General features: G+C 48.8%; 1 protein-coding gene across 4 annotated transcripts in view; it reads left to right on the forward strand.

The window, feature by feature from the left end:
• LOC140913990 (SRSF protein kinase 3) overlaps window positions 1-14,978 on the forward strand; it is a 57,332-nt gene that overhangs the window by 6,073 nt on the left and 36,281 nt on the right. For 2 of the 4 annotated variants that reach the window (XM_078853518.1, XM_073350772.2), the window contains exons 2-5: window positions 13,372-13,482; window positions 13,559-13,699; window positions 13,867-13,975; window positions 14,772-14,859. In XM_078853518.1, coding sequence (XP_078709644.1) covers window positions 13,654-13,699; window positions 13,867-13,975; window positions 14,772-14,859 — 243 coding nt within the window. In that variant the 5' untranslated portion in view covers window positions 13,372-13,482; window positions 13,559-13,653. Of the gene's footprint in view, window positions 1-13,371; window positions 13,483-13,558; window positions 13,700-13,814; window positions 13,976-14,771; window positions 14,860-14,978 lie in introns of all 4 variants that reach the window. The other 2 variants (XM_078853517.1, XM_073350773.2) reach the window with 2 other exon arrangements.

The following is a 14,978-nucleotide window of genomic DNA, read 5'->3' on the forward strand; positions in this document are numbered from 1 at the left end:
TCATATGGTGGGGGGCTCTCTATCACAACTGCAGGCCTGTCTGTGTGCCCCTTGTGTGTGTAGCCAACCCAGGATGTTTGGCTCTTTGGCAAGGCCTAGCTCCAAATTAGGAATGAGGATTTCTCTAGGGGGGTTGGAATGAGCCCGTCCCAATAGGGATTTTCCGCACTGTCCCGCCTGTCTGCATTGGCAGTTATTCTTAATACTGGAGGAAGAAGGGTTAGAGGTCAGGGAACAGCAGCTTGGGAGGGGAGGGGGGAGAAAGACCTACTCTCTTTAAATCACAGCCTGACTTCCCTAGCCCCTCCCCATGCAATGTTGTGGCTTAGCTGGAAGATCTAATTTTAGGAGGTGATAACCCCTCCCCAGTGACTTCCCTAACAGACAGTAAGTCAGCTTGTGCAGCATTAGCAAGACATATTTAGGAATAAGATCCAGGTAGGGGTCCCTGGAAGAGGGAAGGACCCAAAGAATGTCTAGCTTTACTGAAAGGAGGCAGTGCACAATGAGGGAGGAAGGTGTATGATGTCATTTTAATACCCTTGTTTTCAATTATTCCCATTGCAAATACTAGCTGCTAGAGGACCTGGGGGAATAGGTAGGGTATCAAGGGTTGTGGGTCTCCAAGGACTCAGAGCTGGGCCCTCTATAATGTGATTATGCAACTGTATAAAGGGCCCCACAATTTCTTTCTGCCAAGATGGTGTATAAAACCAAATCCATTTTCCAGCCCTAGAGTTCAGAGTGGTGAAGGAACCTTGACAACTCCAAGATCTCTTTCTTGAGTGAAAAGAAAAGGAGTACATCCGATGAAATGAGCTGTAGCTCACGAAAGCTTATGCTCAAATAAATTGGTTAGTCTCTAATGTGCCACAAGTCCTCCTTTTCTTTTTGCGAATACAGACTAACACGGCTGCTACTCTGAAACCTGTCATTATGCAAGGCACTGAATTTAACCGTATGGAGTGGAAATCTATCAACCTCATGAAAAAACTCATACAGGGTGTATGGTAACACCCATTGTTTCATGTTCTCTGTGTATATAAATCTCCCCACTGTGTTTTCCACTGAATGCAACCAATGAAGTGAGCTGTAGCTCACGAAAGCTTACGCTCAAATAAATTTGTTAGTCTCTAAGGTGCCACAAGTCCTCCTTTTCTCTTTGCACATACACAAAGTATTCTAGTAATACAATACTTAATACAATGAAATATGTGTGGTCTCTGTATACACCTATGAGTACATTCACAGTTAAAAGCAATTACTTAACAGTCACGTTAATATTTATCATTAGACATTTAACTGTTAACGCTTAACTAACTTAACATACTAACATTTAACATCCAGTAAGCACTGGCCAGGCAGTTATCAGATGGATAGTAGGGGAAGATCTCACTCAAACCACAGGCAGTTGGCTTTATTTACAGTGAAACCCATACACTCTTGGACAGTAAATAGAAAGAAGATTAGGCTTACACAGACACCACAATTCCCTCTGATCGTCTAAGACAGTGGTTCTCAATTTTTTTTTCCCACGGACCACTTGAAAATTGCTAAGGGTCTCAGGGGACCACTTAATGATCTTCCCAAGTGTTGTTTGTACCGTTCGTTAACTATTGTAAACCACTTTGGATAAAAGCGCTATAAAAAACAAACTTAATAATGTGCTTTTACTTGTAGAACAAAAAAAGTTTAACACTCATATTTTAATATCAGTTGTCCTACCTTTCTAGTGCGATGGATGTGTCCTCTCTCCCCTGCCATAGCAGCCCCCGAGCTGGGGCTGGAAAGGAGGGGTGTCTCCCTCTCTCCTCTGCCCCAGCAGCACCCGAGCTGGGGCTGGGAAGGTCTCTCACTGGCAGCCGCAGCCCTGGAGCAGAGGAAAGTTGCTTCTTTCTCTGGCTGCCGCAGCCCTGCACATCCCAAATTCCCCCCACTCCCTCTTCTAATCCCACTGCCCCCTCCCACCTACACTCTATTCCCCCAAGGCCACCACTTCACCTTACGTGTGCATCTTCTCCAGGGTCCAGGCACTTAATTAGTGGAGCCCGGCCTGCACGGCTCCACTAATTAGGTGGTTGGCCCTTCATTTTCTCGTGTGCAGCCGGCCAGGCATGCACCTTAGAGGGAATTATCCACAGACCACCTGAATGGAGCTTGTACCACAGTTTGAGAACCTATGGTCTAAGAGGTCCTTCTGTTCTGTCAAATTTCAGAGTAGCAGCCGTGTTAGTTTGTATCCGCAAAAAGAACAGGAGTACTTGTGATACTTCAGAGACTAACATTTATTAGAGAAGCTTTTGTGGATGCACAGAATGGATGCATAGAATCCATTGGATGCATAGAATGGAACATATAGTAAGAAGATATAGATAGATAGATATAGATATATATACACACACACACACATACAGAGAATGAGGAAGTTGCCATACAAACTGTAAGCGGCTAATTAATTAAGATGAGCTATTATCAGCAAGAGAAAAAAAACTTTTGTAGTGATAATCAAGATGGCCCATTTAGACAGTGGACAAGAAGGTGTGAGGATACTTCACTTAGGGAGATAGATTCAATATGTGTAATGACCCAGCCACTCCCAGTCTCTATTCAAACCCAAGTTAATGGTATTTAGTTTGCATATTAATTCAAGCTCAACAGTTCATAGAATCATAGAATATCAGGGTTGGAAGGGACCTCAGGAGGTCATCTAGTCCAACCCCCTGCTCAAAGCAGGACTGATCCCCAATTAAATCATCCCAGCCAGGGGTTTGTCAAGCCTGACCTTAAAAAAAAAGTTTCTCGTTGGAGTCTATTTTTGAAGCTTTTCTGTTGCAACATTGCCACCTTTAAATCTTTTACTGAGTCATCAGAGGGGTTGAAGTGTTCTCCTACCGGTTTTTGAATGTTATGATTCCTGATGTCAGATTTGTGTCCATTTATTCTTTTGCGTAGGGACTGTCGGTTTGGCCAATGTACATGGCAGAGGGGCATGACTGACTTAGAACAACGCTTCCTTAGCTCTCATCCCCTAATGCCCCTACTCTACTTGCGCTACATTGATGACATCTTCATCATCTGGACCCATGGAAAAGAAGCCCTTGAGGAATTCCACCATGATTTCAACAATTTCCATCCCGCCATCAACCTCAACCTGGACTCCAACGAGAAACGGCTGAGCTTGAATTAATATGCAAACTAGATACCATTAACTTGGGTTTGAATAAAGACTGGGAGTGGCTGCGTCGTTACACATATTGAATCTATTTCCCTAAGTTAGGTTTCAGAGTAACAGCTGTTAGAATCATAGAATATCAGGGTTGGAAGGGACCTTAGGAGGTCATCTAGTCCAACCCCCTGCTCAAAGCAGGACCAATCCCCACTTAAATTATCCCAGACAGGGCTTTGTCAAGCCTGACCTTAAAAACTTCTAAGGAAGGAGATTCTACCACCTCCCTAGGTAACGCATTCCAGTGTTTCACCACCCTCCTAGTGAAAAAGTTTTTCCTAATATCCAACCTAAACCTCCCCCACTGCAATTTGAGACCATTACTCCTTGTCCTGTCCTCTTCTACCACTGAGAATAGTCTAGAACCATCCTCTCTGGAACCACCTCTCAGGTAGTTGAAAGCAGCTATCAAATCCCCCCTCATTCTTCTTTTCTGCAGACTAAACAATCCCAGTTCCCTCAGCCTCTCCTCATAAGTCATGTGTTCCAGACCCCTAATCATTTTTGTTGCCCTTCGCTGGACTCTTTCCAATTTATCCACATCTTTCTTGTAGTGTGAGGCCCAAAACTGGACACAGTACTCCAGATGAGGCCTCACCAATGCCGAATAGAGGGAGATGATCACGTCCCTCAATCTGCTCGCTATGCCCCAACTTATACATCCCAAAATGCCATTGGCCTTCTTGGCAACAAGGGCACACTGCTGACTCATATCCAGCTTCTCGTTCACTGTCACCCCTAGGTCCTTTTCCGCAGAACTGCTGCCTAGCCATTTGGTCCCTAGTCTGTAGCAGTGCATTGGGTTCTTCCATCCTAAGTGCAGGACTCTGCACTTATCCTTATTGAACCTCATCAGATTTCTTTTGGCCCAATCCTCCAATTTGTCTAGGTCCCTCTGTATCCTATCCCTGCCCTCCAGCGTATCTACCACTCCTCCTAGTTTAGTATCATCTGCAAATTTGCTGAGAGTGCAATCCACACCATCCTCCAGATCATTTATGAAGATATTGAACAAAACCGGCCCCAGGACCGACCCCTGGGGCACTCCACTTGACACCGGCTGCCAACTAGACATGGAGCCATTGATCACTACCCGTTGAGCCTGACAATCTAGCCAACTTTCTACCCACCTTATTGTGCATTCATCCAGCCCATACTTCTTTAACTTGCTGACAAGAATACTGTGGGAGACCGTGTCAAAAGCTTTGCTAAAGTCAAGAAACAATACATCCACTGCTTTCCCTTCATCCACAGAACCAGTAATCTCATCATAGAAGGCGATTAGATTAGTCAGGAATGACCTTCCCTTGGTGAATCCATGCTGACTGTTCCTGATCACTTTCCTCTCATGTAAGTGCTTCAGGATTGATTCTTTGAGAACCTGCTCCATGATTTTTCTGGGGGCTGAGGTGAGGCTGACTGGCCTGTAGTTCCCAGGATCCTCCTTCTTCCCTTTTTTAAAGATTGGCACTACATTAGCCTTTTTCCAGTCATCTGGGACTTCCCCCATTCGCCACGAGTTTTCAAAGATAATGGCCAATGGCTCTGCAATCATATCCGCCAACTCCTTTAGCACTCTCGGATGCAACTCGTCCGGCCCATGGACTTGTGCACGTCCAGCTTTTCTAAATAGTCCCTAACCACTTCTTTCTCCACAGAGGGCTGGCCATCTACTCCCCATGCTGTGTTGCCCAGCGCAGCAGTCTGGGAGCTGACCTTGTTAGTGAAGACAGAGGCAAAAAAAGCATTGAGTACATTAGCTTTTTCCACATCCTCTGTCACTAGGTTGCCTCCCTCATTCAGTAAGGGGCCCATACTTTTCTTGGCTTTCTTCTTGTTGCCAACATACCTGAAGAAACCCTTCTTGTTACTCTTGACATCTCTTGCTAGCTGCAGCTCCAGGTGCGATTTGGCCCTCCTGATTTCATTCCTACATGCCCGAGCAATATTTTTATACTCTTCCCTGGTCATATGTCCAACCTTCCACTTCTTGTAAGCTTCTTTTTTTTGTTTAAGATCCGCTAGGATTTCACCATTAAGCCAAGCTGTGTTAGTCTGTATTCGCAAAAAGAAATGGAGTACTAGTGGCACCTTAGAGACTAACCGATGAAGTGAGCTGTAGCTCACGAAAGCTTGTGCTCAAATAAATTGGTTAGTCTCTAAGGTGCCACAGGTTTCAGAGTAGCAGCCGTGTTAGTCTGTATTCGCAAAAAGAAAAGGAGTACTTGTGGCACCTTAGAGACTAACCAATTTATTTGAGCATAAGCTTTCGTGAGCTACAGCTTATGCTCAAATAAATTGGTTAGTCTCTAAGGTGCCACAAGTACTCCTTTTCTTTTTCACTAAGTTAAGTATCCTCACACCTTCTTGTCAACTGTCTAAATGGGCCATCTTGAGTATCACTACAAAAGTTTTTTTCTCCTGCTGATAATAGCTCATCTTAATTAATTAGCCTCTTACAGTTTGTGTGGCAACTTCCTCGTTCTCTGAATGTATATATATTTATCTTCTTACTATATGTTCCATTCTGTGCATCCGATGAAGTGAGCTGTAGCCCACAAAAGCTTATGCTCTAATAAATTTGTTAGTCTCTAAGGTGCCACAAGTCCTCCTGTTCTTTTTGTTCTGTCAGGGAGTCCGTTGGTTTTGAGAATAATGGTTATCTGCTGCTCTGGTACAGATGGCTGCTTTGGGGGGAGCTGCTTACTGCAGTGGCAACTGCCATTGAGGTAAAGGCAGCTGCAGAGGCAAATGCTGCCATCTGGTGGCAGATATGGAAGGCCTGCTGGCTGCTGAGGCTGTTTGGTAGCTGCTGCTGGAGAAGCCTGCTGGCTGAGTTGCTTACGGTCGTTGTTGCCAGGGCAACCTCAGGGTTCTCTTGCTGCTGCTTCTTTTGCTGCTTGAAGCTGCGTGCAGGTGGCTGCTGCTGCTTTGCAGGTATTTTGCAGCTTCTGCCCTTTAAGCTCCGAATCCATAACAATTATTACAAGCTCAGCCTATTGGCTGCTGCCCTTATCTAGTGTGTGCGCTGTCATGGTTCAAGCCTTCAGCCAATCAGCTTTCTAGCTCCTCCCCTAGTCCCTCCCTTGTGATGTTAGCTTTAAGTCCCTCCTCGTCCCATGTACCTGTTGCCGGCACCCAGTGCCGAGAGGCTGAACAACAGCTTGAGTTGGTTCGTTACCCGGTGTGCTACACCCAATAATCACAACGGGGTGGAGAAGCAGAAAAGTTTATTTGAAGCTTCAAAAAGGTACAGGGAGATTTGAATCTCAAATCCTGTACAACAGAGCAGGAAGTTACACAGGCTTTTATACATCCTTTTTCCCAGCATACTTATCCAATAGCAAGCTGCTCCAAGTATCCATATAGCCAGCCAATCCAGTTCCCAGCTAGTTCCCTGATTCTCTGTATCATTTGTTAAACTATACATAAAGCTGCTTTATTCAGCATTGTTCTTCCATATCTCCCCTGTTTGGCCTTGCTTAGTTTCAGGCAGTCTGACTCTGCAACATACTGTTGCAGATTCTCAGCATAACTGCTGTGTGTGCCTCCAGGCGGGGGGGCCAAGGACACTTGGGCCTAGCACGCAGAGCTGCTGCGAGTGCCTCCAGGCAGGAGGGGGGCCAAGGACACCGGGGCCTAGTGCGAGGGGGCTTCATCGACACTCGTGGTCTTCCATCCCCTCGAGTTACCTAGTGGCCATGCCCCAGTGTTCCCAACATACCTGTATATCATCCTCTGATGATATTGTCTTTAAGCTCCTCCCCGAGGCCATCTTGGATTCTAGGGCTTTTTGCTGAGTCATTCCCTACCGGAGGTGGAATTCCCTAGTATGTCAGAGGAAATGTAATTTCCTGCTACCTCACACTGTATCTCTCAGAGATGGTATCTTCCACTACCCTCACCCTATATCTGCCATTTTGGTCAGCCATGTTGGATTTTCTAAATTTAAATGATCATTCATTTTTACGTAATTAAAGCCTTTATCTTAAAACTAATTACTCTTTTATGCAGCCCAAAGGGTCCTGATACGGTTACCAATCTAATTATTTCAATTGGAGGAAGTGAATTTTATGGCAATTTTAAACCCCTTCTAAGGTTTTTCTGCAAAGTGCTGCAAGGTATTTCAGAACATCTAAAAATGCAATCTCTTGGTACACTAGGGGGAAAAGTACTGCAAAACTTGAAAGGGAGGTGTGGTAGAGAAACGATGCAGAGCCACTGCTGGAATTCTGCATAACCAGCTTTTTGTGCATGCACATAAGTGCTCATGGGAGTGTGATTCTGGGATATGAACGGTAGTGATTGCACAGGCAATTCCATTCACGTTTCCTGGGCTGCATATGCCGGAGAGTGCTGACCCTGCACAGATAAAGGAGAGGCAAGACAAAACTCAGGGAGGGGCCTACTAGAAAGGCCATCAACCTAATAGGCCCTGTCTGCTGCTCATCGTGCGCACTAGGACTGCTGTTGAGCTGTGTGCGTTATGACCCCTGGGGTTGAGCTGATCAGTGTTCAGGAAAGATTTTGTATTTCCATCTCAGCTAAGCTGTAAACTTTGTTCTATAAATACGGTGACCAGACGTCCCATTTTTAAAGGGACAGCCCTTATTTAAGCCCTCCTGCAGGTGTTCTGACTTTTTCTTAAAAATGGGCAAATTGTCCCATATTTTCTGTTTTTCCCCCCCACCCACCCACCCATTGGTACTGGTGGGTCCTGCTGCCAGCCAGATCCCTGCTTGCCAGCTGCCCGCCCACAGCCAAGGGGAAGGGGAGTCAAGTGGCTGCTGATTGGGGTGGGTGTGCAAAGCTGGTGGCTGGGCAAAGGTGCAGTGCGCAGGGCTGGTTACTCCCCCTGCTGGTCAGTCAGTGCAGCCCCCGCTGTGTGCCGGTTCTCAGCCAGCAGGGCCCTGCCCCCAGCCCGTCCCATTTCCAGCCGGTGCTGGCCACACGCTGCAAGCTGCGGTGGCTGGTGAGTGTGGGTAGGCGTCAAGCGGTGGCCAGTTACATGTCGCCTCTGCTGCCCACCCATTGGCCCTTTATGTGTTCCCCCTCTTCCTGTCCTCTCCCTGTTTTGCTCCTTCACCCCCGCAGCCCCACTGCTCCTCCATATCCCCCTGGTGGGGCTCGTCCAGCTCCCAGCACTGTGCAGAAAACCAGCCCCTTGTTGGAGTGCTCAGCTCACCAGCAGCGTGGCCGGCAGCCTCCTTCCTTCCCCCACTGCCTCTGGCTGGGCTAGCGCCCCAGGAAAGCCCAAGAGCCTGTGGCCCAGGGCGCTGGCCAGGAGGCGCAGAGCCCTGCATGTGCCTCTCCCCGCCTCAGCTAAGCTCTGGAGTGGTGGGGAGGTGCGATTTCCAGCCTGTTCACACCCTGAATCTTCAGGCTCCGCAGCAGGCCCCAGGGCAGGGGCTTAGCACCCTCTTCACCTGCCCCTCCCTGTCCCGGGTCCAGGTCCAGGGCCAGGGAGCGCGGGGCTGCTCTGTCCCCTAGACACCCTCCCCTGCTGAGCCGCCTCTCTGGCTGGGTTCGCTGAAACTCCTGCAGTCAGGTTCCCTGGTGCATGATGCATCCTTAGGGCTTAACCCGTTCCTGCCCGTGTTGTAGCCAGGGGACAGGAGGTGGCTGGGCTATGTCGGTGGCCAGCAGCAGCCTGGAGGTGTTAGCTGCCTTTCGACACTGTGCAGGCAGGAAGGGACAAGCTGCTTCCTGCAAAGACATGGGCCAGGTCATTCCTTCCTTCCCTCCCCCTATCCCCCTGCCGCCCCTGAAGCTGGAAGCAGCTCTCATCCCTTCCCTCTTGCACAGTGCCAAAAGGCTGCTGCAGACCACATTCTGGTGTGCACTCTAGCAGAAATCTGGAGAGCGGGGGCATGAGATCCTGCATGCCCCCTCCCCACTTGTGTTTCCTCGGGAAGACATGGCACGAGGTAGCAGGAGAGGCGTGTCCGTCCCAGGGCCCAGACAGGCATAGAGGGTGGAGTGTTCCCAGCAGGAAGGAGAGGGTCAGTCGGTCACCCCCTCACCCCCCCATGAGAGAGAGGGGTGTGTGTGTGTGTGACATCTCCCTATGTGTATAAGTGGGGGAGGGTAGCGGTGTGTGTGTCACCCCTCCCCATGTGAACCCTAAAGCCTTAAAGATAAGATGATAAATAAAAAGAATCCAACTACACAGTATTTCTTTTTAACAGGGGCTCAGTCAACTTGATGTTAATTTGAACGTTTGTACTGCATAGTTCTGATTGAGTGCCATTGAACTCGCTTGAATACGAGTAATTTTACCAGGTGTCCCGTATTCAGCATTGGAAAATATGGTCACCCTATCTATAAATAGCCTCCAGGGAACTTTCAAAGGATTTACTTTGTGGCTGGATAGACCTGATACTAGGAGAGAGTTAGAAGCAGGAAACTTAAAACAGGTGCAAAGTTATGAGTACAGTAAAATGACCCTATCCCAAGCTGTCCAAGGTCTATTCTGAAGCCAGTGCTGTTTCCAAGGGCCTTGCTGTGATCTGATCCCATGTCCCTTTCCTCACCACATACCTCCAGTGGTGCAGAGGAACTTGCTCCGCTCAAGGACACCCCTCCCATCCAAACCAGACTAAAAAGGAAAGCAGAAGCTCTCAGTATCACACTTCCAGGAGCTCCTGTACACCCCAGGTCTCAAGTAGAGCCATGAGCTCTGCCTCCATGAGCTACTACATGGTGAGTCTGTCAAGAACCAATGGTATTTAGATCTGCAAGGGCTGCTTTTGCTGCATGTGCCAAGGGTTGCAGGGATGCTTACTTGGAAAGCCCTGCCCAAATTGTGTCCTGGCATATGTCTCTTTCACACATGAGAGAAGAATCTACTGTTCTCTGTGGGTTCAACTGCTTTATTCTCTACAACCGTCTTCCAAAACTGAGTATGCCAGGTATCTTCATGTACCTCACAGGGGTGCCTGGAGATGACGCAAACCCAAGAGGAGGGATGCTTGCCCCTAGAGCCACTCTGGGACACTGGAAGATGGAGCTTGTTGGATTGTACAGGACAGCATCTCCAGCAATGTAGCACTGCTGCTCCTTTTGTAGATTATTTTTTTAAACTAGAAAGGACCAATGTAATCATCTAATCCAGGGGTGGGCAAACTTTTTGTCCCAAGGGCCACATCTGGGTTTGGAAATTGTACGGTGGGCAATGAATGCTCACAAAATTGGGGTTGGGGTGCAGGAGGGTGTGAAGACACTGGCTGGCAGTGCAGGCTCCAGGGTGGGGCCAGAAATGAGGAATTCAGGGTGCAGGAGGGGGCTCTGGGCTGGGGCAGGGGGTTGGGGTACGGGGGGGTGAGGGCTGCGGCTGGAAGTGCAGGCTCTGGGGTGGGCTTGGGGATAAGTTTGGGGTGTAAGAGGATGCTCTAGTCTAGGATGGAGGGATTTGAAGGGCGGGAGGGGGATCAGGGCTGGGGCAGGGGATTGGGGCCCTAGAGGGAAGCAGGGTTGCAGTCTCTGGGCGGCACTTACCTTAAGCAGCTCCTGGAAGCAGCAGCATGCCCCCCTCCAGCTCCTACACAGAGGTGCGGCCAGGGGGCTCTTTGCGCTGCCCCGTCCGCAGGTGCCACCCCTGCAGCTCCCATTGGCCGCAGTTCCCGGCCAATGGGAGCTGTGGGGGTGGCGCTTGAGGCAGAGGCAGCGTGCGAAGACCCCTGGCTGCCCCTATGTGTAGGAGCCAGAGGGCGGACATGCCGCTGCTTCTGGAAATTGCGCAGCGCTGCAGCACGCGCGGCGTGCCCCCTGACCCTGCTCCCCAGCTGGAGTGCGGGAGCAGGGCAAGCCCCAGACCTTGCTCCCCACTGGGAGCTCGAGGGCCGGATAAAATTGGCTGGTGGGTCGGATGTGGCCCACGGGCTGTAGTTTTCCCACCCCTGATCCAATCTGACCTTTTGCATAATACAATATAGAAAACCTCATGCAGTGATTTCTGCATTGATCCCATAACATCTGTTGAGTTAGAACATCTCTTTGTAAAAAGATATGTAGTCTAGATTTAAACCCTTTGAGTTCTGGAAAAGCCACCACATCCCTAGATGATGTGTTCCAATGGATAAATACTCTCACTATTAAAAATGTGCATCTTTATTTCTGGTCTGAATTTGACTAGTTTCAAAGCTTCCAACCACTGGATCTTGTTATCCCTTTTTCTGCTAGATTAGAGATTACTATCAGCAACATCAACCCCAGGGGAGCCAACCTGAGCCTGAGAAGGAGCCAGAATTTACCAATGTACATTGCCAAGAGCCACAGTAATACATCAGCAGCCCCCGCTCCCAGCGCCTCCTGCCCACAGGCAGCCCCGTCGATCAGCGCCTCCCCCTCCTTCCCCACACCTCCCAATCAGCTGTTTCGTGGCATGCAGGAGGCTGGGGGGGCAGGGGTGTGGAAGGAAGGGGGAGGAGCGAGGGTATGGCAGGCTCAGGGGAGAGTGGGAAGGGGTGGAGTGGGTCCAGGCCTATGGCAGAGCCACGGGTTGAGCAGTGAGCACCCCCTGGCACACTGGAGAGTTGGTGCCTGTAGCTCCAGCCCCAGAGTCGGTGCCTGTACAAGGAGCCGCATAGTAACCTCTGAAGAGCCGCATGTGGCTCCGGAGCCCCAGGTTGGCCACCCCTGACCTACCCTGTGTAGGACTTGTTACTAGAGCATTGCGTACCTCTTAACCTTTTTTTTTAGTGATGTAAATAGTGAGATGTGAGAAGCTTCATCTATAAGGCACGGTTTCCAGATGTCAACTCATTCTTGTAGCTGTTCTTTAATGCCCTATCAGAGTGTTAGGAGATAGATGGCAGGGCACTGTGCTGCTCTGCTGGCATGGCAGTAGATTGAACAGGCCCAGTTCTCTACTCACCGCAGTGCAAACTGGGGATTAGTCCAGTGATTTCAGTGTTACATTGGTATGAATCTGGTCATGGAAAGTTATTTACAAGAGAGTGACAAGTGGAGGATGGGGACTTCTGGAACGTTGCATCTAAAAAGAGACAGAGGCTTGAGGTAATGCATTATGCTTCAATAACAGAACTAAGAAGGGAAGTGGGTTAGAGGCAGTCACAGTCCCTTTTCATGGTGCATTCTAACCTGTTCTTCCTTGCTTCAGCCTCAAGCAGGGGAAAATAGAGCAATGGAGACTTTTGCAGTCCCAGACTCCCTTTACATAAGTGTAGCCACAGGCCAGGGAATCTGCTCATACCGCACACTCATGCAGCATCAACCAGAAATGCAGCTACAGCTTGTAAGGTTTGGTCCTTAAGGGCAGCTTTGTTGCTAACAAAGGAAGAGCAGGATGTGGTAAATGCTCTTAGCTGAAGAACCAAAAATGACAGAAGAAGCCACAATTCCATTCCAGAGTTGCTGGGGAAATGCTCTTATTGCTTTGTCTACACTTGGAAATACCAGAATAGCTATTCTTGAATAACTATTCTAAAATAGTTATTCCAGATAAATTCTCATATGGACAGTCCTACTAGTCTAGTACATTTCAAGTGTAGACTAGCCCTTAGGTTTCACCAACTAACTCCTCAGAATTTAAGGGCAGTATTTCTAACATACTAATAATCTAATCAGGCTAACTAATATCACATTTGTTAGGATTCAAGTCAGTGAAAATTGCCAGATGGCCACTACACAGACAAATCCTTAGCATGAATCGCTATGTTGGGTGTTATTTTTAAAATGGTTGACTCCTAGTGTGCCAAAACCAGTGGTCTCGCAGAGTTTTGAAGCATTATTTCAAGATAATCTGTGTTATAGCCAATTAGCTTTTGTCCTGGGCTGGGCTGCAGAGTACTGGCATTTCCAGTGCATATTTAATACTAAAATAGAATGTGAGAATCTGCAGCTCAGTTAGACTGTGCGCACATTAGAGACCTGCCCTCTCCCTCTGCTGAGCTGGATCTGTGTGCTCTCTGCAGGAGGCCAGGCCAGCACTGTAGCCTGTCAGAGGGAATGCCTGGCCCTTTCCTTCAGTCCCCACTAATCCTCTGGAAATCCGAGCAAGGCAGCAAGAAACCTGAGACTCCTGCCTCTCTCTGTTCTAGGTGCACCCAGCAAGGAGCTCTGCTCAGCCTGAGTCATCTCAATGTCCCTATTTTGAAATCTTAAAATAATATCTAATCCCTCAGGAAATGCCAGAAATTTTCATAACCCAGGTCCAATTCTGAGGAAACATAGGGGAAGGAAGAAGGGACGTAGAGGGGAGAGGGATCAAAGATGAGATCCGAAAGGAAGAATAGGTAAGCTGCAAAGGGGAAGGCACGGGTGCTTGGCTGAAATACCAACAGGTATGCACATACATAACTCTATTTACAGGAGTAAAATGCTGAAGATCGTGCTGTGTCTGCTCCAAGTGTCAGATCCCTGTTCCCCACACCAGCTCATCCTGAGGACTGCAGCAAGCCTCTGGCATGGAGGAGTGGGGATGCCAGGAGGACCCTGCAGAGTACTGTGCAGGTGAGTCCCAACGAGTGTTACCAGTTTGGTATCCAAACCTCCTTGCAATTCAGCCTGGGAGATTTGTAGACTCTGGGCTGAATTGTTGAGGTCAGTCCCTCTTTCTGTTTGGTAGTGTTTTGAAGACCTGTCCCACTAATGGAGCTATTGGTGATCCATGTCTGTAGGAGGCTACTACCCTGTGCAGAAGGGAGACACATTCAGTGGAAGATACCAGGTGGTGCACAAGCTGGGCTTTGGCTACTTCTCTACAGTCTGGTTGTGCCAGGACATGGTGTGAGTAGCACAATAGAGACTATTCCAAAAGGAGGGGAACTCTGTAGAATGGGGCTGTAAAGGGAAGTTTAGAGTCCATCCAGGGGGGAAAGGGGAGGAATTGACCCTCTCTATCTGAGCAGAGGAAGGAACAGCCCAGAGGAATAGCCTGCCCTGAAGGCAGGGATGTGGGGGGTGGTGGGAGGGGATCAGCAGAGCTAGCTCAGCTGTGAGGCATTATTTCCCAAGCAGCCAGTTACAAGAGGGCCCTGTTGAAGTGAGTGGGGGGTGACTCTGACAGCAAGAATCAGAGGGGAAGGATCTCTAGGAAGGGAGCTGGTGCTTGGACACTAGGCAAACAGTCTAGGTTAGACAGAAGGGAGATGACATTGGTGGGTGGAATGCTTTATAGTCTGCGGTGCTGAGCTGTGCCTGCAGGAAACCCTACTGGATTTGTATTTGGCTCTGAAGGGGACAGGTCTTTCTTTATATTTACTTTTCTGATTTATAATGTGCTCTGTCTCAGCCTGGCCAGACCTCTTCTGCTCCCAGAGGGCGATGGAGCTCTAACATTAAAATAATAGTTGCCAGAGGGAGATGAATACAGGTCTCCACCCTGCTGTATGTAGAAGGTATGAGGGTGGGGGTGTTAGAGGCAGAGGAGAGGTTTAGGGAAGCCTCTCTCAGTACAGAGCACAGGCATTGGGGGGTCACTACAGGGAAAGGAAAGACATGGAGACTCCTCCAGGCTGTATGGTGGGAAGCTGGGCGGACAGAACTTTTGTGCACTGGTCTGCAGGTGTGATTCCTTTCACAGAGAGAAGCGGCATGTAGCTGTGAAGGTGGCCAAGGGTGGGGAGAGCTTTGCTGAGGCTGCCCAGGATGAAATCTCTCTCCTCCAGTGTGTATGTACCTTTCCAGGGAGCATGTCGGCTCATTCGGTTTCTGCACTGTAGGGAGTGCAGCTGTTTTCAGAGCTCTGCAGTACTAGTCCACTCCTCCAACAGGTCTCAGCTTGATGGGA

This window comes from Lepidochelys kempii, chromosome 7 (genome assembly GCF_965140285.1).
Source record: "Lepidochelys kempii isolate rLepKem1 chromosome 7, rLepKem1.hap1, whole genome shotgun sequence".
Taxonomy (NCBI): domain Eukaryota; kingdom Metazoa; phylum Chordata; order Testudines; family Cheloniidae; genus Lepidochelys; species Lepidochelys kempii.